Below are 23,841 nucleotides of genomic sequence, written 5' to 3'. Positions count from 1 at the left end.
CTTTCTGCTCCCTGTGTTCAGAAATCTCGACTGAAGTAATCATTTTCCTGAAAGACACATTAGGCCGTTGGGAAAACTTTTTCAATACTTCGTGATAACTCTAGCAAAAACTGATCTTTTGGCGGTTTTGGGGGTTGAGTTGCTTTTAGCTTGGGATGTCCCACTTTTTCTGGTCCCTAAGCATCATCTGTCTCTCTAAATAGCTACCGTTACCAATTCTAAGTGTCTGAAACCCTAATATCCTTTTTTTTCCATTCATGGCATCTTCACGTTAAATCTGTGTGCTAACACGAATTGCCCGGTATTGATTTAGGGGTGTTGGGTTTTTTTGAACCAAAATTATTAATAGCATTTCTCTTGATCCCAGAGGTAGGTTTAAGACAACCTTGTTTTAAGGCTAAAGTTTTAAATTTCTTTCACAGAAATTTAAAGCACAGAATTTCTCCAGAGCATTTGCAGCTGCTAATGTTAGCTTGTGTACTTAGAAATCAGTGTGTAATAACACATCTCATGATAATCTAGCAGCTGGGGAAGTCCGTGTGCATTCAAAGAGAAATAGGCGGCCAGCCACTCTGATAATTACCACTTCACAGCCCTTTCTGTGAAAGGCTACAAAATGGAATTGGTGCAAAAATGGCTTTCAACCGGAGATGCCCCAGACCAATATTAGCGAGAGGTTTCACTAGGAACACGTATAGGATAAAATATTCAATAGCATTTCAGAAAGCATTAGCAAGGCATAGTACAACTCTTTAAATCATAAATTATCATTTACGTGGAGAAAACAAAATCCCCTAAGTGGTCTTCTAAAGACCAGTTTGAAATTAAACCACCCCATGGGTAGTCTATAGCATGTCTTTTCTGTCGAGCTGTTTTAGGCTAGGCTACCCCCACTAGCTGGTTTTGTTTGGCTCTCAGCAAGCTGGCAGACATCTTACAAGAGGGAAAAACTGGCCAGGCATTCTGTTTCTTTGTACCTTTTGGATTCAGCTATGATCATTTGAACTGCCAGAGAGGGGTTTAGATGGTACCCACCTTGTTTAAGGTAATGAAACAAAATGCGTGTGACAGAATGCATTCAAGAGAACTGAGGCAGGTGCGTGTCTTGCTTAGATCTGAATTTCAGATTTATCATCTTCGTTGCCTTTATAGCAGCAATGAAAATGAAATGAAGTGGCAGTGCTGAAGCAGTGTGCTCTTGCTCACCATCTCTATTCACCCACCTTTTCAGCTCATCTCCTCTCTTCCTTTTTTTTTTTTTTCATTTTTTGGGGGACACTTTAGCACATGCTGTGAACATATGCCAAAACACTCATTCTTAAAAGCTGCCTTCATTCATCTTGAGCTGTTATCAAGAGCTTTGTCTGCCTCGTAGATAAATTGCACAACGCTGAATCAGTGTCCTCTTGTGCTGGAAACGAGACAAACGGTTCTGACAGAAACTCCGTTGCGTTCATACAGACTGCGTGAAGAGCTGGCTTACCTCATGCAGAATACGGGTATCAACACACCTCCTGCTTCTCAGCTGAGACAATGATATAAACGTGGCTGCCGATCCTAAAGCAAAACAATCAGAAATGTTTGCTTGCTGCAGGTTACTTTGCATGCTTGAGAGATAACTCCAGGGTTACGGGTGACAACTTCTGGAGCGTAAGTTCCTACATGTATTTCATTAAGGTGATTTTCAGATCGTGTGTTATTTTGGCTCTACACTTGTTTTAAATTCTCTTCAGTATAGTTTTAGCTGTAGCATAGATGTTCTTGATACTCAGTACTCTCCTTGACAGGAGACTTAAGCTGAATAAACAAGATCTATTGTGTAATTAAGGAGTTTCTTTAGAAATTGGCTTAATTTCAATTTTAAATATGTTGTCTAATTTGTTCCAGAAGTAAAATGAACATGTTTTTCAGAACTTGCTCGTGATCGCTAGTGGTGAGAGCTATAGTAAATTGAAATCTTCCTAATTTAAACACTTTGTAAATACATAAGCTAAACTATAGTCTCTGCTGGGCATTGACGATATGAAGCGATAGGACCTTTTCTAAGAAAATTGCCTTTTTAAGCACATGGAAGAACAACCACCTCTCCTTTCTGTTACTGGTACCCAAATGTTGGGAACTATTTGAGCAACAGGTTCTCCAGTAATTTGAGTGCAATACTTCAGTAGATGGAAGTTGAGAGAGAGAGGAGGAGGAGGAGGAGGAGGAGGAGTAAAAAGATACAGAGAATCTGCTAGAGATTGTAAACCACATGTATATTCATCTCGTAAATTAGATACGAGCTTTGAAACAATCAGCCACTCTATAATGCACAGACGGTCTTTCAGGCTGCCAAGCCCAAGCTCTGAAGTCTCTCTACACATTGATAAAAATGTCTTAACTCTGAATGAAATACGTTTATTCTGTCTCATGTAAAGCCCTGTAAGCTACGAAGGACTGACTGAGCTGCTGACTCAGTCATTGTTCCTGGTTTTTACAACTCCTCCCATTCAGTTAATTAAAAAAACCTGTTCCTGAACAGGAAACAAAAGCACTTTTTATACGGAATTGATCTGCGTACATTTTCAAGATTTCTGCTCCCTGAATGCACTTTTTCTTTAGCTTTGTTTGTAGCGGCGCAAGTGCCTGCCAGAGGCAGTGCTGTCAGCATGACTGTCCTTCCCGGGTGGAATATTTCACTGCACACCGTCCTACACTTGTGCTGGGGCCCGTTGAGCCGGGGACGGGGTCAAGAACCTGAAAGGCACAAAAGGCCGCTCACGAGCAAGCAAGCGATGAATGGTGCTAAAGTCAGGCCAGAGAAATGGGGATACTCACGTGGGAGTAGCAGGAGGAAAGAGATCTGTCAGCAAAAGCATCAAGGGCGGTGGGTTTGCGATTGAAGAAAGTGTCTTTGCACTGTGGCAGAAACTCCGGGCTTGAGTTATGGTGAGTGTTGACTTTGAAGCTTTTGCAAAATAAATAAGTAAAAGCTGTTACTCAGTAAGGCAAAGTTAACGATTAAGCTCAGTTGCTGCTGTTACTTCAGCAAAAGCTTCCACATGCCAAGAAATAGAAGACTATGTATGGAATTGTTTGGAAAAGCCACTTTCATTCTGTCAAATCTATTTTTAAGAGATGGCTACCAAATCCAAAAAGTTGTGGCTGCTGTAAATCCACAAGTCACTCGTGGCTAGAATCCCTGAAATCCATGTTATGACCAAAAATAAGCTGCTCCACATCTTAACTGCTTCCCTGTAATTGCGATTCTCTCCAGTTTTTGTAATCAACAAAGTGAAGTAATACAATTCAGAGCTGGCCTGACACAGAGGTTGGGACCTGGTAGTTTCTAAATTGCAAAGGTTTGCTTTCTTCAATGCAATCAGATTTTGGTCCCCTAAAACGATTAGACCTCTTTCCAAACTCAGCTGCTCCTCTTAAGAATGAAGCCTCTTTCATCTGTCAGTGTAAGATTTCTCTGTTGCCACTGGTGGACAAGATTTCTTTTTTGAATGCTGTCTGGTTTTTATCTTAACCTCAAATAAATATCATCATTTACTAGCATCCACAGGTAATGAGGAGATATAGTGAACTCCTCTCTGTAAGTACAGTCTATGTTTAAAATACTTTTTATCAGTGCAAAAATCCTCCTCACCTTTTTGAACAAATTTAGACACTGAAAGTAAAAGAATCTGTTCAACTAGAGCTGCACTGAAGTCGGGTCCTGAAATATTGCAGCCCTTTGAAAATACTCTTAGTTTCTTTCATTGGCACTTGAGTTGTGCAAGAAACTGAAGTTCAGTATTTGGCAACCAAAATGGGGAGAGTGAAAGGGAAGAAAGGTTTCTTTCCCACGTGGGTTTCCCATGAGGAGGCCTTCTCTGAAGGCAAGGATGGAGTTTGGGCTTCTGTACTCATTCAGTACTTGGAGTCACTCAGGTGATGAACTCCAGCTGCACCATTGCTGGGGGGTGGTGGTGGTGGTGTGTGGCATTGGCCCAAACAGAACAAATTTGTGTTGCTGGTTTTCTTGAAACTAATGATCACAACTTTTGTTTAAATTAAAAAATGGGATTTTGCTCTTTCTGCATTAAAGAGGAAATCTTACATGTTCATAATTTCTACTGAAATAAGTGTTAATGAGGTGAGGGAATCCATGGTGTAAAGGCAGAATTTTTTGATGCAGCTGCGATATAAAACCCCAGAGCGCTTGGCTCACCTTTAACAGGTATTCTAATACAGTCTGTTTGAGCCTGCTTGAAACTAGTAATACTAATTTCAAATGTTAACCGGGAGGTTATTCTGTTACTCTCATCTCAACTTTCTTCTGTGCTTTAATTAATTCTTAATCTATTGTAGACAACCCTGTTCTTTTCATGTATGTATGTCTTGGGACGAGTGTATACTGATGATTTGGGAGGCGGAGATCACCTAGTTAAGAATAGATCCAAAGGCAGATTGCGTCTGTGCCGCCTCTTAATTTTAAATGTATGTGATGTCTGTCACTAGAATAGGAAAATCTACCTGGGCAGTGTAACAGTGTAAGATGCTGTTAAGGGACTTGTCTGCCAACCAGTGCAAGGTTTGATGTTCAGTTTGCATTGACATATCTAAGCTGTGTCTCCACTCCTTAGGATCGATTTTTAGCCCTGAGTCAGTGTTAACATATAAATAAATGAAAGCAATGTATTTTCTTAGTAAGAAAAGTGATTCAAGGTACAGTAAGAACAATAATCAGGTATTTTTTCACCTTTGGTTCTACCTCATTTCCTTTTCCACCTCTTCATACAAAGGATGGCAGGTTTTGCTAGAGGCTTCTGTGAAGTGAGGGGTAAGTTGGCTTTACCTTCTTACCAAATCTTCCTCTTTGGTGGCAGGCAGTTCCAGCAAGCATTCTCTTACCATTTTCATAACTGAGGTCTACGTGGGCCCCCAGTCTGGTACCAAGGGAAGGGTGCTAGTAGTCGCATAAGAAAAGCTCTTGTCATCAGGCAGCTGCAGTTAAACATCTCAGCACTGTTTTGGGCAAGCTCTGGGTTGGTTTAGTTGGGCTTTCTGTAACTTTTTTCCCTGTCCCTTGGTGCCTTTTTGTGCTGTGATCTGGATAAGCTCTGATATTCACCACGGGAGCATGCCATCTTCATGTGCGTGCCTTTATACTCTTACCGTTCAACAGGCAACTAGCAACAGCTTTTGTTAATAGTAATTAGGAAAGTCAGACGGTGCAGTAGTCTTCAGAGTCCTCTGCATGGCCACATGAGCGTGTGAACTAACATGCCGCCTATGGAATATTCTTGGTGTCTGTTGGCAGCGCTTGGGAAAGGAATAAATGATGTTAATTACATGTTAGATTGATGATAACCCAGTGAGTAAGTTAAATCTAGTTAACTTACAGTCCAGACAAACATGTGACCCGTAAAATGGAACATTTCATTGTGGTAATCTTGTATTTGTGATGATAATAACTTATGAAACAAAGGTTAGAGGTTAGGCTTGTTTTCCCTGTCTTTTTACATCGTCTGTAACCTAAAATCCCCTCTCATGCAGTATCTGTGAGTTAAATCTGCTTTAAGCTATCATCAGTCACCATTTGAACTGATTTTTCTTTGTTACGCTGCCAGCAGAATCAAATCTTTTTTTTTTTTTTTGTTATGCTACTTAGGAGTCATAAAAGTAAGATAAGACAAAAGAGAATGCTAGGCTGTGCCATCCCCTTTGCTTTGCCAGCATAGGATTAGAGGTTCTGATTAGCAAGCGTTGCGTTGCTGTGTGGGCAACTTGGTTGGGTTCCCTTCCTTGATCTCCCCAACGGTGTGTACGCATACGCGCAGGTGATGTGTCAGCGTGCTGATGCTCTGCTTCGACATGTCTCACCAGGCTGTGATGCCTGACTCATTCTCTCTTGGTTGAATGGGTATTTGTACCGCAGACATAACACAGAGAGGAATAAAGGCGTTTAAGGCTTCAAAATCTTCATAATACTTCCGAGAAGTAAAGCTATTCATTCTGAAGGGCTCCTTCCCCATGAAATGTTGCACAATCTCTACTGACTGAATGTGCCATTGTGCCTTGCCCTCTGCTTTGCAGGGCCATAAGTTTAGCTCCAGTACACTCGATGAATTCTAATTGTATTATGTTTACTTAGATATGTCTCAAGTTCGTGTTTCATCTGTTTTTCAATACATTCCCCAAATTTCCAGAAGATTGGGTACAGGCGGGGACATGGGAGGTCCTCTTCTTCCCCCTCTCCCTCCCATCAAGAAAAAGTACTGACAGGCAGCTCTTAAAAAACAGAAGCAGTATTTCAAAGTCTGTGTAATAGCTGTTTCATGGTGATTATAATGTAAGAATCAGTCGCAGCTTTTCTAGTTTGTGGCCCACTCGTTCTCCTTTGGAAGCTGTGTACCTATGACTCTTGTTGCGTGTTTTCCTGCTGTATTCTCCACCCTTTTATAGGTTCCTGGATGCTTTCAGCAGGCTACAATATGAAAATAAACAAAGAAAGTCTTATGAATAAGTCAGAAAAACCTCCCTCTCTGCCCACCCCCCCTTTTTTTTCTTTTTTTTTTTTTTTTTCAAATGTAGCTGGCAGAAGCTGTCAGCGTAGCAGATAGGGATGAACCTGTACCTCTGAGTTGTCTTGCTCTTTCTTTGACGGAGGGGATGAACTTACCATAGCATTGCACCCACGTTAGTATGCTGCCAGGTCCCAACCTGAGGCGAAGTCAGTAGCTCCGTCAGTGGGGAACCCAGAGGTGGTTTGCAGGTGATTTGCTTTCCCGTCCTCTCCGTGGGCAGTGGGGCTGTGAGCCTGTCTGCACTAGTTCCGTTGGCGGATGTCTGTCTGCTCCCCTTATTGAAAACAGTGTTCTGTAATTCCCTTTATACTTGCAGTTTCTCTCTGCGATGAGTCTTCCCCCCCGCCCCCCACCCAATCACTGTCCCCTCTGCAGCGGGGACCCGGCAGTCCTGCTGCTCCAGAGGACCTGGGCATGCAGGGTGCTCTTCTCTCCTCTGGAGCCCTGTGAACAAACGCTAAGTTTCAACGAGCTGGAAGACGACAGAGGCAAAGCGAGGCGTTTATTTCCCACCCGCCGTTACTTCTGCACGTCTGCCAAACCTCTTCACATTTACTTAGTGATAGGTCCCCGAAAGAGCTGCAGTATTAACTTCACGCCGTGGTTCCAGTTAGTCACATAATAGCTGTATCGGAGATTGTGACGGATTCTTTTTTGTTCTCCCCTTTTTCAGGTCTAGACACCTACAGCTACTGCCATGACAACACTTCTTGCAACAACAAAATGCCACATGTAGGTTCTATGCAGAGACGTTTTGGAAAATGTCAAATTAAACAAAAAACTGATTTAAAAAAAATTACATGTAGGCTGGAGTGGCAGAAGTGTTAGGATTATGTCTTAATCTATTATTTTACAGTCTGGTTTGCCGTGCTCTCTCTTGACTGGATGCCTTGTCTTAGGTAGGGACAAAATAGCTCTACCGTATGATCTAGTTGATGGGATGACAAGTGAGGTCATAAACTGAGATTTCCTTCCGTCATCCCCCACTGAGACAAATTTAATTCTGCATCGGGCGCTGAGGGCAGTTGTGTGCACTGTCAGCTGAAGACTATACAGGTCCATCTAAGAACGAGGCCCGCTGAAGGGTACTTTCCAATGCATGTAACTGCGTTCTCCCTCATATCTAGCAAGCCACCTCTCCGTGCACTTCTTTATTATGTGTTATTTATGCTTTAGGTTTACGCTCTTCACCTCCGCTCAGTTATATCAAGGATCATCTTCCTGAAGAGGAAAACAAAGTTCTTTCCTATAAGCTTGATGCACGGGAATGCTGAAAACTGCAGACAGAGATAGTCTTTTTCCAAAATGGTGGCATTCTGGCAGGTAGAGAGCCTTTTCTTTTTGAGTCAGCTCTGCTGTTCTTTGAAATACTGAAATGCAGTCAGTAGTCAACAAATAATATGAAGCATAAACCTCTGCGGTACTTTTGCTACCCTGCTGTGCCGTCTGTGCTTTCTTGAGAAGCGCTGGGCTTTGCATACAGTCTCGCATAGACGTGAGACTTGCTAAACAATCAAAGCTGCTGAAAGACAATACAGCTCCTGCCTCCTTGGAGAAACATTTAACAGCTAACACAACTGGGCAAATGTTTCAGTGACCTTCCATGTTTCCTACTGATGACGTGCAGCTACTGGGGGGGGTTTTGTTGTTTGGGGGCGGGTTACAGAATTTCTTTTTTCAGATTTTCTTTTTGGTATAGGAGCATATATAAGCTCTTACCCTTTTATAGCCATGAAAACTTGTCTGTTCAGTCTGTGAACCCTTGCCATAGATGAGGACTCCCTTGGTCTAGGCACAGTACAGACACAGTACAAAATGAGTATTTCTGTCTTGGAAATGTTCTGAGTTCTTGGAAATGGCTGGACTATTTGGAGGTGAGGGGTAAGTTGCTGTGAAAACCATTACAGAAATAACCTGTATGAGGCGGGCTGGAGTTGTGAATGTATGTAAGCCTGCAAAAACCAAAGCAGTGGAAGCAGGAGAAGCAACCCAAAGGCTGGGACAGAAAGCACTGGTTAATGCCCTTGCTCACAGATGTTGCAGAGCTGACTTCTGGCAAGAAGGAAGATGGACTGATCTTCCTGCTCCGACTGGGCTTTAAGAAATGCCTCCATAAACTGGAGCATAAGCCCTGGTTTTGGTCTTTCCCTGCCTTTTTATCTTTCCGGAGTGATTTCCAGCAGCAGTGGATTTACTGTCTTTGCTCTAAGTACCTGCACAGGGAAATAAGAATTCATAATCTGCAGAGATAATATATACTAGAATGAAACTGTTCCAATACTGTACCTGCCAGAGGCCAGACTGAAAGATAAAGAGATATAAAGCTTGCAGTAGTTGTTCGTTACTGCCTTGCATTTGGCTGCAAAGGAGTAACGACACCTGCTCGGTGGACCGCGTAGGTGTTACAAATCTTTGATCTTTCTGAACCCGCACTGATTTACTAGAGAAACATTTCATTATTCTTTTTGTACTAGTGAGAGAGAGATGGGCGTACTTCTATTAAAGCATAGGTTTAGCTTTAGATTTTCTTTTATGTTTTTTGTTAAACTCCTAATTAACACACAATTAAATTGCGTTGTGATTTGTTTAAGCTCGCGCTCACTTTTGTAAAGTCTCCCAGTCAAGTCTTGCCTCCTGCAACGTGTAATAAAATTCCACTTTAACTTGCAGTCAAGCCAGACTTAAGTCCATTTAACTTGTATTTCAGCCATGCTGTCTTTTTTTTGTGGCAGCTTGAGTAGAGACCAGGGAGAAACATAACAAGAAATTGTCTCCTCCTTCCCCATGAGTTAGTTACTTGACATCTGGCTCAAATGTGTGTTGCAGGCCCCTCTTCAGCCCTTCTTTCCCTCCTTCCCATAAAAAAGTCTGCCCTTTTCAATGAGGAAATAAATTTCAAAAAACTGTCTGTAGAAAATCTTGAGTTATAAACCATCTTTTCCAAAGAAGAGGCATTTTAACATCCATCCGTGACAGCTTCCATGCACAGCATACTTCTTGATTTCGTAACAGGGGGAGATTAATGCTGCCCTTCTATTATATACTTGGGATCTGCGTGGTTTCCATGGCTCAGCTGAAGGAAGGGGACGATGGCACAGACAGCGACGTAGACGGTTCTGAGCATCTCTTTGTACCGAAGCAATGCTCCAGCTGATTTTTCTTTTTCTTTTTTTTTTCCCCTCAGAAACGTGTGTAAGTCTACAATAGATAGCAGACCCTGCTCCCAGTTGCACGGAGCCTAAAGCATTTGTTCTGTGCTGAGGAATTTGGGACTCTTTTTGTGGAAGTTTGGATTGCAATGGGTAACTGGCCCTTTCTTGCCACCAGACTGTCTATTGTTAAATACGTGACAGTCATAGTAAAATAGTATTATTATGCTTCCAAACAGAGTAACTGGAGAACCTAGAATTAAAGACTGCTGTCTCATTCAAAGTGCTGGGTGAATATTGTTCATATAATGTGTTATTATTCGATATATTGTTTTCCTTCCTCGTTCATGTGAATTTCTGCCTTGTTACTGTGCCCAACTCAATTCCTGCCCTGAACTCTCAGGGTTCTTGACTGCTTTCTGAACTAGCAAAATCATATCACTGTGGCATCTCACAGTTTCAAAAAACTGTGTAGCTTCCATGCAGTATCATATTCAACTCTGTTCTGTATGTAAAGGGGGAGTGTTAAATCAGAAGTAACCCCCCCTGGATTTGGATCTCTCTGAGGTCACTCAAACTTGCTGTGGTTTTCAGGTTTGTTTTTTTTTTCTTCAGGGAACTTAAAGTATGAAATGCCATTATAGATTTTAATCACAGCTTGCCTCAAATAGTAACCACAGCTGGGAATCCTGCAAATCAGACTCTTGGATCCCAAATTGGGCAGTCAGTTAGGGTTGCATCCAGGTGGCTGTGTCAGTAGTTGAAGAGGACAGCAGTGCTCCCTGAGGAGCAGTCAGAGGTAAGCTGGAGAGAGCAACAGCCTCAAGTCAGCCCATGGAGAACGAGCGCTGTGTGATGACTTTCTGTAAAATTTAAGAACATCTCACCCTGGAGTGACACTCTCACTGGCTCAGGAGCTCTGGAGTAGCAGTTTTTCTGTGCTGTCAGGTGTTCCCTGGTGCAACTCAGTCCCTGCTGCCGCCTGACATCCTGGCACATCCTGACTCCACACGGGAGGAGGTCTGGCTTCACTCTGTTCCCCCACACACCTGAATTTCTTTTGCAGGAAAGCGGGATGCCTGCAGGGGGAAGGACCTGTGGAGCTGGGGAGCGCATCCGCCTCTTGGTCAGGATGCGGCTGACGGGGCAATCCTGAAACTAGGACTTAAGTGATCTATGCGGTGGACCGGGGATTAAAAAGCACACTTCTCCTCTCTTCATCTCTCCCTGTCTGCACCTTGGGCTTCAGTCACAACACGCTTTTCAGCTTTGGCTAACTGAGCAGCTCCCTGCTTACTGTCCGGATTCCCTGAGCCCAGAGGTGCCGGCTGCCTGGCCCCTCTATTGCTTTGCACCAAAAGGGGCTCGGAGCAAACAGGTTGAGGAATTCAGCTTCAGGACGCTGGCACACTATTACTGAGCACATGAAGTGTTTTTCCAAATGCTTGTCCACTGTCAGGTTTCCTCGTAGTGTCTGCCAGATGTAGCTTTGTCACTCGCTAAAATTTCTACTTCTAATCCTGGAGGCAGTGCAGAGCCTGTGGAAGAAGAGGTTGCCAGAATTTTTCAAGATAGAGGGTATGTCTACAATGAAAGTTTTGGATACCTTCAGTAAGCAATTAAACAAATTTACAGGGGAAAAAAACCTCTGGAGCTACTGTGCCCAAAGATCTCTTCCCTGCTCTGATCCTTGAGTCATGAGTTCCTCCTAGAGGTGTGGAGGAGACTCTGGGGGATATTGCTAATTGTAATTGCTAATTGTGCTTAAAGTCCTCCTTACACAGCTGTCGTTGACTCCTGTCTAAGGGAGAATCCTGCACGGGGCAGACCTTTGGTGTGACCTGGAGAAGCCATTCCCATAGTCAGCTACATTGCTGCAGTGCACTACAGGAATGGCTTCAGCAGCTCAGGCCAAAGGTCCTGCTGCTTCTACCCCTGTGTTGGTCTTTGAAGCACTTGAGTTGTCTTGGCTGAACTTCAAATAATAGTGTGTCCTGAAGCAGACACAGAGTTAGCAAAACTCCAAGGCAACTGATATTTGAAGTGCAGTGAAGTTTATGAAAAAGTTGCAAAATACAGTCCTGTGGTGGGAATCATAGAATCATTTGGGTTGGAAAAGACCTTTAAGATCATCGAGTCCAACCATTAACCTAACACTGCCATCCCACCACTAAACCATGTCCCTAAGCACCATGCTGGTGGTGGAAGTACCAGCATCTTTAGTTACCCTGCTGATAATACTTCACTTACCGTGGTCGCTTTAGGAAGACAAAACGTATGGAAGGCAATAAAAGGAGCTCTTATATCTTGTAAGTTGATGTTTAGGCTACTTGAGCATACAGATTAAAAGAGTGCGCCTCTGTCAGTGTACAGGGGTGCTGTGGTTGGGTGGAGGAGCTCTTGGTCTCACACCTCTCTTGGGGTGCTGTGTGTGCATACACACGGTGGGATGGGTCCTTCTCATGGGGCATTGGGACTTGCTGAGCTTGTGTTTGTTTCCTCCTCTGCTGCCAGGTGGCCTGAAATAGTTTAGTGTGGGTGAATTCTCCGAACATGTCACAAAAGTATGGAGTCTGATGGGATGTATAAGGGCAGCGGGGTGTTGCACACAAAAATGCTGAAGGAGTGAGAAAATATTTCTGTAGGTGGCTGACATTCTGATGTATTGGATTTTAATGAAGTTGAGCACTGTTTCAGAACAATAATCCAGTGCGTTGCTGATTTTAAAATAGGATTTACAGGAGATGCACTAACCACTGATTTTACTCAGCCTTTTACTCGTTTTCTTGAGTTGTTTCTTACATCGAGTCTTGCTGTGCTATTCTCTTGCTGAAATCAGCCTTTAACTTCATAGTAGTTAATGTTTCTAAATTTGGGAAGATGGCTCCACTGATTTAAAGTCAAGTCATACAAGCAGCAAATGTGCCCATCTAAGCTTTCATTATTGCTGTATTTATAAAAGAAAGCTTCTAAACTTTGTGTTTGTAGTGCACGGAGGCGGTTGATGTGCCTGGGTGTCCCTGGCAGGTCTGCCCAGGGCGGCTGCCTCCCTGTTAGTTCTTGCCTTTTACAAGACTTAGAAAATAGCCAAGGTTTTCCTGCTGGGGGGAGGTAAAGTCAGCAAGAAACACTTCTTTCCAATGCTCTTCTGAAGGTGACCACCTTCAAAAGGGTTTTAAATGTGTATGGTTTTAATTTCTTACTAGCTAAAGTTCTCAAAGGGCTTAGTTTATGATTAAGGAAAACTAGGTGCTATTCCACTCTTAGGGAAGCCTAGGGGGAAACGGGTTTCAGCCTAGCATTTTTTAATAGCTGTTTGATTATAATAAAAACAAAACTAAGCCCCCTATGTTTATTGTTTTGGGGTTTTGTAGTGATGGGTGTGTTTTCTTTCTGTAAAGCTTTGAATATTAAGGGCCAAAAAGTGCTGTCTGTACAGATACTGTTCACCAAATTAAGTGCACAAACACAAATGCCTCCGTAGTTATTTACTATTTCTAGAGAGCATGTGACAAAAGGATCTTTTTTAATTTAACTTCGGCTTCCACACGTTCTTTTCCGTTCCGACCTGGTGAAACTGGGTGTCTTTCACGGCAGGTTCAGGAGACTCACTGCAGTCTTTGGTCTTCTTGGTTGGCTGCTATTAACCGGAAAAATTGACCGAGCAAAACGGTGAAGAAGTTGAGCCAGCAGTTGCCACAGTGACAGTCGTCCAATATAAATATCTTACAACTCTTCTGTTTATCATCTGTTTTCAGGGCAGTTTAAGCTGCTGGAACAAGACCGAGATATTAAGGAGCCAGTGCAGTATTTTAACAGTGTGGAGGAGGTGGCTAAAGCATTTCCTGAACGAGTTTACGTCATGGAGGAAATAACATTCAACGTTAAGGTAGTCCCTGAATAAATATTTATCCCTGTCTAAATGATTAACTGTTACAACCTTTATATACATGGCAAGTGAGCAACGGCACTGTGTGGGAAGTGTGATTTTTGAGACAAACGAGCCTTTAGTGTTCTGCGTTCAGTGATGGTGCTCTCGGGATCGTTTTAGCAGTCTTAAATCAACATGTCCACTAAGGGCTCTCCTCTCCTATGGCACTTTGGGGAGCAGTCCTGATGATCCATCCAATAATTCATCTAATTAGGATGCTCCTGCCAGATTTTAAACAAATGTTGTTTGTTGCCCCCTTTCCCTTCCCCCTCCAGCAGCCTGAATTTTATTCTCTGCTAAGCAGCAGCTGCTCAAATCCCTGTCCAGAAAGTCTTATTCTCAGAGAGCACGCAGGGTGAAATGATGGGGTTGCTTGTCTCAAAATTACTGCAGCTAAACAGCATTGTGAATAGAACAAAAAAAAAAAAAGACATGCTTGTTCTCTGTGTGTGTGTGTGTGTGCGTGTTTGCATGTGCATGCCTCTTGGGCTTATCAAAGGGTCAGCAATCCCCTGAGTCTAAGAGGGCTTGCTATCAGCAAACACACCGCAGTGCAGTAGCATGGCACGATGAAGACAAAACTTGTTCGTCCTTGTCCTACCTATATATGTGACTCTAGACAAGGTAGGTCAGCTCTGCCAACAGAGCAGAGTCATCTTCGGGCTCATCTGGTTGCCTTCAGTTGATACACCACCTAAGATTGGTTGAAGAGCATCCTAGATGCTCTTCATGCAATGCAATGATGCATTACCCACGTTACATACTCTACAGGAGAAACTGGCTGATATTGCTGGTGCAAAACCAGTGTAGTGTTTCCTGGTCCCATGTGTAGCGATGTGGGGTTTTTATAACAGTCTTTTAATGGCTTTTTCTCCTTCTTGCACCTCTAGAGCTGGGGGATACCAGCTAGTCTGCAGTTTTTATAGGTGTGAGACAAGATTGCTGAAGACTGCTGTAAGTGTGAGAGCTCATCAGTTAAGTAATTCAGAGGCACAGGCTCATGCCTTTCAAGACAATAGATTGTTTTCATTTATGTTCTCCATTAAGCTGAACCCATAAAACAGAGCCTTTCACAAATGAAGGCTATGTGAGGAAGTTGAAACACTTCTGTATGTTTAGGATGTAGTTAGGCAAATCAAGGCAACAAGAAAACTTCATTTCTACCCAGGAAAATCAGTCTTATCTTGGGACTGATAGCTTTATCCAGTGCTGTGCCATTATTTCTCAGTTGATCGATGACCAAATCAAGAGAGTGGCACAATGAAATGTGCAGCTTTGATTTTTACAGACAGAAAAGTATTCATCTGCAGGCTTGTTTAAATGGAAAATGTTGTGTCTTGAGTTTAATACGAGGGTTCTTAAAACTCTGTCACATTTAGCAAACTGAGAAATAAACATAGCTTAATGTTAGATATCAAATCCATTTTTAAAAGATGATATTGTGATACTCCTTAATGTAAATAACAGTAATAATAAACCAGGTTTAACCTAGTTTCACAGTTATCTTGGCAGTATTTCTCTTGGCAGTTTTTCCAGTTTCATAGAAGTCTATTCCAAGGTTATCATATTCCAAAAAATAAATGAAGTTAACAGGATTTATTAAAGTGTCTAATAACCCTTTATATGCAAGATAATTTTGTAGGCTAAAATTTTAGTATAGGGGAGATCCTATCAAACTGCTTAGAGCAAAGGGAGGAATACTAAGTACGGTTGACTTCTGTCCAATGCAGTGCAGTGTGCCCATTTAAATTCAGAAGAGAGTATCAGAAGATAGCTAATCAGATACTAAAAAAGAAAGCCTAAAATACCTGATGAAGTGTTTAAGATGAGGAAGAACTCAGAAGTCTGGGAATTCTTTCTTATTCCAAACACTTAAGTCTTTCATGGATAATTTTTGAAAAAAGAGCCTGTAGAGTGATCCCAGACAGTCACTGCAAGGTTTTGTCTGTGCTTGTTGAAGTCTGCCTGGATGAGCCAATATGCCATGGTTACAGTTCAATTTGGTGCAAACCTTACTCCTCCGTATAAATCCTTTTCTGCTCTGACAGGATTTTGCAGCTAGTGCTGCCATTCAGAGAGCTGCCCTCTGGCTGTGATGGGCTGTGGGATCTTCTCCAAGGAGGGAGTTGCTTTATTTTTACTTCATGTACTAGTTGTTAAAGGGAGAAATGAGCCACCTTGTGCTGGGGGAGGCAAGGGAGATGGGTCTCCCTTTCTTCCTTCCCCATGGTTTTGCAGCTAGGCAGGCTTTTTGGGCAGCACACTGAGACAGGTGGTTTGGGACCTGCTGAATATTTGAAGGAGGGCTGTAACACATGCCATCAAGCAGAGCTGGGAGTGGAAGGTGGTGTCACTTTTCACAGAATAGCAAAGAAAAATTTTGGACAAAACCAAGTTTCTGTAATGGCTAAAATTACTTCTGGTAACTTCTTTGGGTGTGCGTATGTGTCTGTACTGTGCTTGGATACCCAGTCGGTTGCCTCGGGTATCTGGTGGCCAGCAGCATCTACGGGCACAGCAGTTTAGTGTGGTCTGGGGATAAACTAATTTCACTCAGTCAATAGGTATTTAATCTGTTCCTGACTGAAAATTGTGATAGAATCCTAGGTTGGAAGGGACCTCAAGGATCATCTGGTCCAACCTTTCTAGGTAAGAGCACAGTCTAGACAAGATGGCCCAGCACCCTGTCCAGCTGCGTCTTCAAAGTGTCCAGTGTAGCGGAGTCAACCACATCCCTGGGGAGATTATTCCAATGGTTGACTGTTATTGTGAAAAATTTCCCCCTTATGTCCAATCAGAATTTCCCCAACAGTAACTCATATCCATTCCCCCTTGTCCTCTCCATGTAAATTAGAGGCATTCTGTCTTTTCTTCGTTGACCAGATAGGTGATAACCTTTTTTGTATTAATATTCAATACACAACTGCAGAGAATTTTGCTTATGTAGCAGCATTACACTACGAAGATGAGGATTTTTTTGATTTTCTATGCTAGGAAGAAAAATGTTAAGAAAGTTGAGCTGCACCAGGGCCCTAGGTTTTGCTGAAGCAACAGCAATAGATTTCTGCAGTCGGCTGTTGTGGTCCCATAGAGCTGGCAGTCTTGTGCAAATACCCAGGAAGCTATTTGCATTACGGCTTAAAAACAAAACCAGGAACCCCCACATCATACCGAGAACGATTCACAAAAAGTTCTCTTAAAAAGCAACAATACTGTCTGATAGATTGAACATTGGACAAGCCATGAATTCCTGCGCTCTAAAAGCCAGCCCACTTAATGTTGCAGGACCCCTCAAATCTTCTGGGATACAATTTTTGTCCTGAAGTTATCACTCAGCCTCCCTAAAGAGGCTGTGAAGCTCTTTGCGGAGCCTTTCCAGGATGGAGAGGTGGGTTAGTTAATTAGTCCGACAATGATTCTTTTCTTTCCTATCACAGACGTTGTTTGGCTGGTGCGAACTTTTGATACCTGGTTTATTTGGGGGATTTTAATGTAAACCTCTTTTCACAGTGGTTTAACCGTAGCAGTTAACAGTGTGCATTTTGGCAGAAGTAAATCTATAGTGAAAACTCTGCTTTTTTTTTTTTTTTTTTTTATAAATGTTAATGCAGTAGAGTGAAGCAAAATTGATCTCCTGATTTGATTGCAATTCTGTTGGCTCTGATAAACTCGCCTTGAGTTTCCAAAAAGCACTTGTATAGAAGGTTGTAACCTACAGTGGCATTTTTAAATGCTGCAATAATGACTTCCTTGAAATCAGTTCGTGTGTAGGTTTTAGCTCCAAACTTGCAGGCAATTCATAGTACTTCACCTTGAGAACTGGTGCTTTAGTCCCCTCATTGCCTTGTGGCTTGATGCCAGCCTTATGAGGCTGCAAGCCTCGGCTCCAAGAAGGTTTTTCTTCTCCTCTCCCCCCTCGGTCCCTTGCGTTGGCAGCACACGGCTGTGGCTGCCTCTTTCCTCCAGCGCATGGTGCGCGGCTTGAGTGAGAGAGAAGCAGACCTGCTGCTTGGTGCCTACGTTGATGTGCCTGCTGGAGGCTTTCTGCTCTGAAAGGAGCCCTGGGCAGCCAGCGCCGTTGCCTTGCAGTGGCTTCGTGAGCTGGCCTTCCTGACATCCCACGTGGAGAGACGCTTCGTGTTTGAGCTCTGCGGTATTACCTGTCATGTTTTGGGTCATTTTTGGAACACTTTGATTTATCTGAGACATCCTTAAATGGCACTGAAGACAGCTTTTAATGTAGCAATCAGGGCAAAGTCCCTCTCAGCTGAGAGGGAAATGCGCGTGTGCTGACATGAAAAGTTGGACTTGCTGATTCTCTGTCTTGGGAGACAGATAAAGAAAAATGGGATACTGTCTCATTGAATTTAGTCAGCTTCCTTGAAAAAAGTTTGCTTTTTTTTTCTGCTAACAGCTCTTCAGAAGACTCTTTGTTTTATATTTTAAGAATATTTATCCATTTTTTGTGACCTGTTAAAAAAAAATTAATATATATGGTGCATATTCTATATTTCTATATATATATGTAGTGCTGTGACTGGTCCCTTGGCTTTAATAGCAAAAACTGTATGTAGTTACTATGAATCAGAGACCTCATGGTTAAAAAGAGCTCTACCAAAAAAAAAAAATCCTAACTGTCTATTTTGAAAGTGAATGCAATGCTTGCATTACTCTAATAAAATCTAGCAGGTATAGCAAGCAATATAAAGCCACAAATCATTTTTAAAGGAGTTCATAAGTCTTCAAGTGATTAAAGAATCGTACTTGAAACTATAACAAATTAGAACGATTGGCGTCCAAGATAGGATATCGACTCAGGTGTTATCAAAACCTATTTTTCTGACTTAACCTTTCCTTAAGAAAAAGAAACAATATACTTGAGCTTTCCCAAAAGAGCATGTTTCCGAACTAGTCATTCATCACCTTCCTGATGCCTGTCTTCTGCAGTAGATATAATCGGCTCCTGAATGTTACTGAATCGCGGGAGTCTTAAATTTTGAAGTATTTATAGTGACTTAACCCGCTGCTGTTTTGCAGTGTGTTTGCTAAGGTGTCTGTAAGCCAGTACCCTTTCTGGTCAGCATCCTGGCATCAGTAGCGAAGGGCTAGCACGGATCAACGCCTGGCAGCAGGGAGGTGGAGGGCAAGTACAGCCTGGAGTAGGTTCTGGTTCTCTGGGTCCTCTGCATTAGGAGTTGTTCAACTTGAACATCTACCAGTGATTTCTAGATGGCTTTGGAGTACAGTATGGCAAACACTGCCTCTTCCACAGAGCTGGGAGCACTGGTTATTCTCACCTATTACCAGAAAGTGAAAACCAGCTGGGAAGGGCAAAAGAGGAGCGAAGTGGAAGTAAAACTGCAGGAGTCATTGTTAAAATGTGTAAACCGTTATTGTTATAATGCATAAAGCATTGCTGTTATAACGTATAAAACCGAGAGAGCAACTGTGAAGGTAAGTGTGTTTGGGGAAGGAGTTATTTCAGGATGCTCCCAAGGCGAGTAGTTTAATAACTGGAGGAGACTTTGTGTTTATCAGGTAATGATGGCAACTGGAGGTATGGTGGCTACTACTGCAAGTTTCTGCACTGGAATTGTCCAGTGAAGGATTCCTGTTTTAAATAGATGTGAGCAGGGAGCACGCACAAAAATATAAAACACGAGGGCACAATCCCACTGTGGAGGTGTTTGAGGAAAATGTATAATCCTACCTTCCTTCCCCCTGTTCCTTCAGCTGGTCTTTTGAGCAGAGAATGGGGAGATTGAGTGGTACACGCACAGAGCTCCCTGCGTGTCCTCAGTCCTCACCAGCTCCCCCGAAGGCAGGGCTGTGTGGCTGGCCGCAGCTCCGTGGTGGTTTTGAGAGAGGAGAAACCAGCAAGGAGCATCCCACCGGTTCTATCAGCAAAAAACCTGAGCAGTTTCCTTTCATGTCGCAGTGTTTCAAAACGTTGTCTGGCCAGTGGCGTGAACTGTGAATGAGTATTGCATACCGTAAAACCTAGTAGTTTCCTGGATTAGACCAATTAGTGTTTGTTTAGATAGCTGAGGGCTTGAATGACTTCCTCTCCGGAAGCCCCGAGACTGAAGTGCTAAGGCGGCACACCTCGGCTGGGCCACCTCTGCCCTCGCGCTGAAAGGCTTACAGAAGATAATCACAACTTTGCAAAAAGGGGGGAACTGCAGATTGCGTCTTACAAGAGGAAGCGTTATTCACAGCACTTCCCAGTTATTAACTGATTGGAGTTACAGCCTTGATTTCATGCGGTGGCTATTCTGTGACGATACCTGAATTTGAAGCCCGGAATTTGAACTTCACACAGCTCCGTGAAGTCTTTAGGCGTTGCGGAGGTGAGGAAGGGATATACTATTTTAGTGTATGTTTTCATTTGCAATTTTTTTAATATGTTCCATATTTCTAAATAAAATGGTCTGTAACAGACCAGTTAGCATTTACCTCATGCACCTTCCTTTAGGAGTAGGTTGCTGCTGCTGCTGCTGAGGAAGCGCTGGGTGGCTTCTGTTAGGTCCCTGAGAAGGGCTTTTCACTCAAATACGAAGCAGGGCAATCTTGTCTATACAGAGTTATTCCAGTCTTAAGGAAATAACTTCAGGAACAAATGAGCCTTGGACATCTGTTTTGCCTTTTTTTTTTTTTTTTTTTTTTTTCTTTCCAATACAATTTCCATACTAGTAAAGCGCACACATGGCTGTGCATATGTTGTTTAATCTCTTAATTGCATTTGTGATCAAAAAATGAGGAAGGAAGTCTATGACTAGGAGAGCAAGGCAGAGGGGGAGTTAGGCATATGGGACAGACCGATATTCTTGACTTCTCCTTCAGGGAATAGATGTCATCTGTCATTCCCCCTAGCCTGGAAGAGATTCTATTAAAGGGATATGCTTCATCCATAACGATGAGATCACCTATTCTGCTCCTCAGGGAGCTGAATATGGTGAAAGAAGAAGTTTGCTTCCCTCAAGAGCCTGGCAAATAAGTTCTAGCAAACAGCAAAAACAAGGGGGCGGGAAAAAGATACCCAAGGGAATCCAGATGTGCTCCGTCATAGCTGTATGACATAAGTGGCTATGTGAATTGCTGGGATAAGTGGATTTGTCCTTTCTTTAAAAATTGGTTATGTTTGTTCTCATGCCTTCTTTGGCAGTTTCAGGTGGCTGCTTCCCCTCACGTAAGATGCAGGAATGTGCAGAACAATAAAAAAAGGTTACTTGGCCGAGCTTCACGTTAAACACCTTGCACTTGACTGCTCAGGTGTTCAAATAAAGTTAGTTTAGTTTCTCCCAGTATATAGTCTCATAAGTTCAGTCTTAATTTGATATGATTTGAACTATTGTCTTCGGTGAGGGAAAAACAAATTTTTTATTATTATTTTGCAGGTGGCTTCAGGTGAATGCAATGAAGACACTGAGGTTTACAACATTACCCTTAGCACTGGGGATGAGCTCACTTTAATGGGGCAAGCAGAAATCCTTTATGCAAAATCTTCTAAGGAGAAGTCACGACTCAACACCATCTTCAAAAAAATTGGGAAACTTAATTCAATCAGTAAGTTAGGCAGAGGCAAAATGCCCTGCCTCATCTGTATGAACCACAGGACCAACGAAAGCATCAGTCTCCCTTTCCAGTGCAAGGGCAAGTTTAGCACCCGCAGCCCCTTGGAGGTGCAGATGCAAGAAGGCGAGCACACAATTCGCAATATAGTAGAAAAAACCAGGCTGCCCGTTAACGTGACTGTGCCGAGTCCTACACCAAGAAACCCTTACGACCTGCATTTCATCCGTGAAGGGCACAGGTACAAGTTTGTCAACATTCAAACCAAGACTGTGGTGGTTTGTTGTGTGCTTCGTGGCAACAAAATTATTCCCATGCATTTTCCCTTGCACTTGACGCTTCCGAAATTTACTCTACCTGACAGTCTGGTGAAGGGGGAGCTGTGGCACGAATCCCTCATCCAGCACTGGTTTAATATATGCCAAGAACAGTTTGACATAGATGAGTATTCCCGTGCTGTCCGAGATGTGAAAACTGACTGGAATGAAGACTGCAAGAGCCCAAAGAAGAGCCGATGCACGGGGCACAGCCACGTGCCGAACTCCCTCAGCTACGCACGGGATGAACTTACGCAGTCCTTCCACCGGCTCTCGGTGTGCGTCTATGGAAACAACTTGCATGGGAATAGTGAAGTCAACCTCCACGGCTGCAGGGACTTGTGTAATGAGTGGGCCCTGTTCTCTCACGATGCTCTTCAGTACCAGGAGTCTGGTGACAGTAGCAGCGATTACCTGTTTCCTGAAGTTAGTGAAGAATCGATGTTCCTGCCTACGAAACCAGAACTTCCTTATGAAGAGCTGTGGCTGGACCAAGGGTCTGGAAAGGCTGGTGACCAGCCTCTCACTCGCTCGCTAAGTGAGAAGAACAAATGTGACAACTACAGAGGGTCTTTCCGATCAAAGTGTGGTACCGCACCTCTTCCTGTGCCTGCGACTGCCGGAGCAACCACAAAGTCTTCAGATGTTTCCCTACCTCCACCTCCAGTGCCTCCCAAATCAGAAGCAGTAAGTCAGGGTTATTTATGTTGGTTTGCTTCTTTTTTTTAGCCCGTGAAGAGTTTGCTTGGGGATTTTTTTGGGGAAGGCTTGGGAAGGGGCGCACATGGAGGGCAGGGAAGCGGTGAGACGTTGTGAGGTGTGCAACTTAACTAGTTTCCCAGTAAGTGCAAGTCATATCCTAAAAATCACCTGAGTATATTTAATATAACTGATCCAATAGCTTAATCCTGATACTTTCACCTGGTATTTATTGGGATTTTTTGCTCCCACAACCAAGATCTAAAAATTGCTAGGTTGCTTCCTTCCCTGGCTTTCCACATCATCTCTCCATGTCACATGGTCTCCATGTTTCAGCCACAGAAAATATGAGAAAACACATGGGGCACGATCCCACTTGGAACTGCCTCGGATCACCTTAGTGTGTGCGTCTTCAGTTAATGGGCCCTGATAATGAGGACAGCTAGAATTTTTATGGATTTGAAGTGTTTGTTAATGAGAGATTGTCTTCTCTGTTGTAAGCCTATGGCAGATTTTGAAGAAAATTAAGTGCCATTGACCTCAAGGAAACTTTATCGGACAAGACCTGAACTAATTGCTCTGTACTGCTTATTGAAAGAAAACATGTTTAAATAGGAACTCTGCAGAGCTGATAAATGAGCCTTCTAGAGGACTCGGATTTTAAACAGAGCATGTTTCCTGTCCTAGGGTTTCTAATGAAAACTCATGGGAGAAATCATTTCTCCAAACCTGAAATGTCATGGAGACTTGAGAGGCAAAAGTACAAATATGTAACAGGAGCTTACGTGGACTGGGTAGAAAATCCAACCATTACGTGGTCTCTTGACATAGTCCTAAACATTATTTTTTAAAAAAACACGAGGAAAAAAGAAAACTTCCCCCAGGCAAGAGTGTCTAGGAATCTTTAGCGAAATTTAAATGATACATACTTACGTCACATGAATCTTGTCAGATATTATAATTTAACAAACTAGTTTTGCAGGGGGTTTCCTGGAATTTAAATAAAGCAAATATTGCTCCATTTGCAAGTCCAATGATATTTTCAAGAGGATGGCTGCACAGCAAGCTGAGACTAATCTAAGACGGAACTTCAGCAAACCACGGTGATCCCGTCCCTTTCCTATTCCCGTTTGACAGTACAGTGGTGTTGGCCATAGCCTTTCCATCGTGAGCCAGGTCACAGTCTGGTTGAAGGCTAAGTCGTATTTATTTGTCTGCAGCCTTTTTGACCCTGCCACCAAAACTTCCCCAAAAGGCAGCCGCAGCTGCTTCAGCAAAGAGAGGAAAGTCAAGACATTACGTCTTCTTAGCAAAGAGTGTTCATGTGTAATGCCTTAAGTGCAGGAACCCAAGAGCGCTTGGGTGCTCCCTCGCCTCCGAGGTCAGGTACGCGCTGACACTTCGTCCAGACTCTTTTGGACAGGAGCCCAGCAGCACCGTATCGGGATGAGGTTCTCTGGCAGCCTACACTGATGTAAACCGGCGTGGGACTGGTCCCACCCTCCTCCTCCTCCTCCTCCTTCTCTTTTCCCAGCCGCATGGTCCTGGCTCCTCTTTTGTGCTGGCTCTGGCACTCCTGCGCCTGGGCAGGCAGGCCGGTCCTGAGTTCGCAAATG

The 23,841-nt window shown here is 43.2% G+C and overlaps 1 protein-coding gene across 1 annotated transcript in view; it reads left to right on the top strand.

Moving 5' to 3' along the window:
• The window catches only part of GAREM1 (GRB2 associated regulator of MAPK1 subtype 1), an 83,001-nt gene that overhangs the window by 50,591 nt on the left and 8,569 nt on the right, over positions 1-23,841 (top strand). The window contains exons 3-4 of the mRNA XM_035894955.1: positions 13,465-13,595; positions 21,035-22,213. Of these exons, the coding sequence (XP_035750848.1) occupies positions 13,465-13,595; positions 21,035-22,213 (1,310 nt within the window). The remainder of the gene's footprint in view (positions 1-13,464; positions 13,596-21,034; positions 22,214-23,841) is intronic.

Source organism: Egretta garzetta, unplaced genomic scaffold (assembly GCF_000687185.1).
Source record: "Egretta garzetta isolate BGI_Z169 unplaced genomic scaffold, ASM68718v1 scaffold35, whole genome shotgun sequence".
Lineage (NCBI taxonomy): Eukaryota > Metazoa > Chordata > Aves > Pelecaniformes > Ardeidae > Egretta > Egretta garzetta.
Note: the sequence above shows the minus strand (reverse complement) of the source record. Positions and strands in the feature narration are given on the sequence as shown.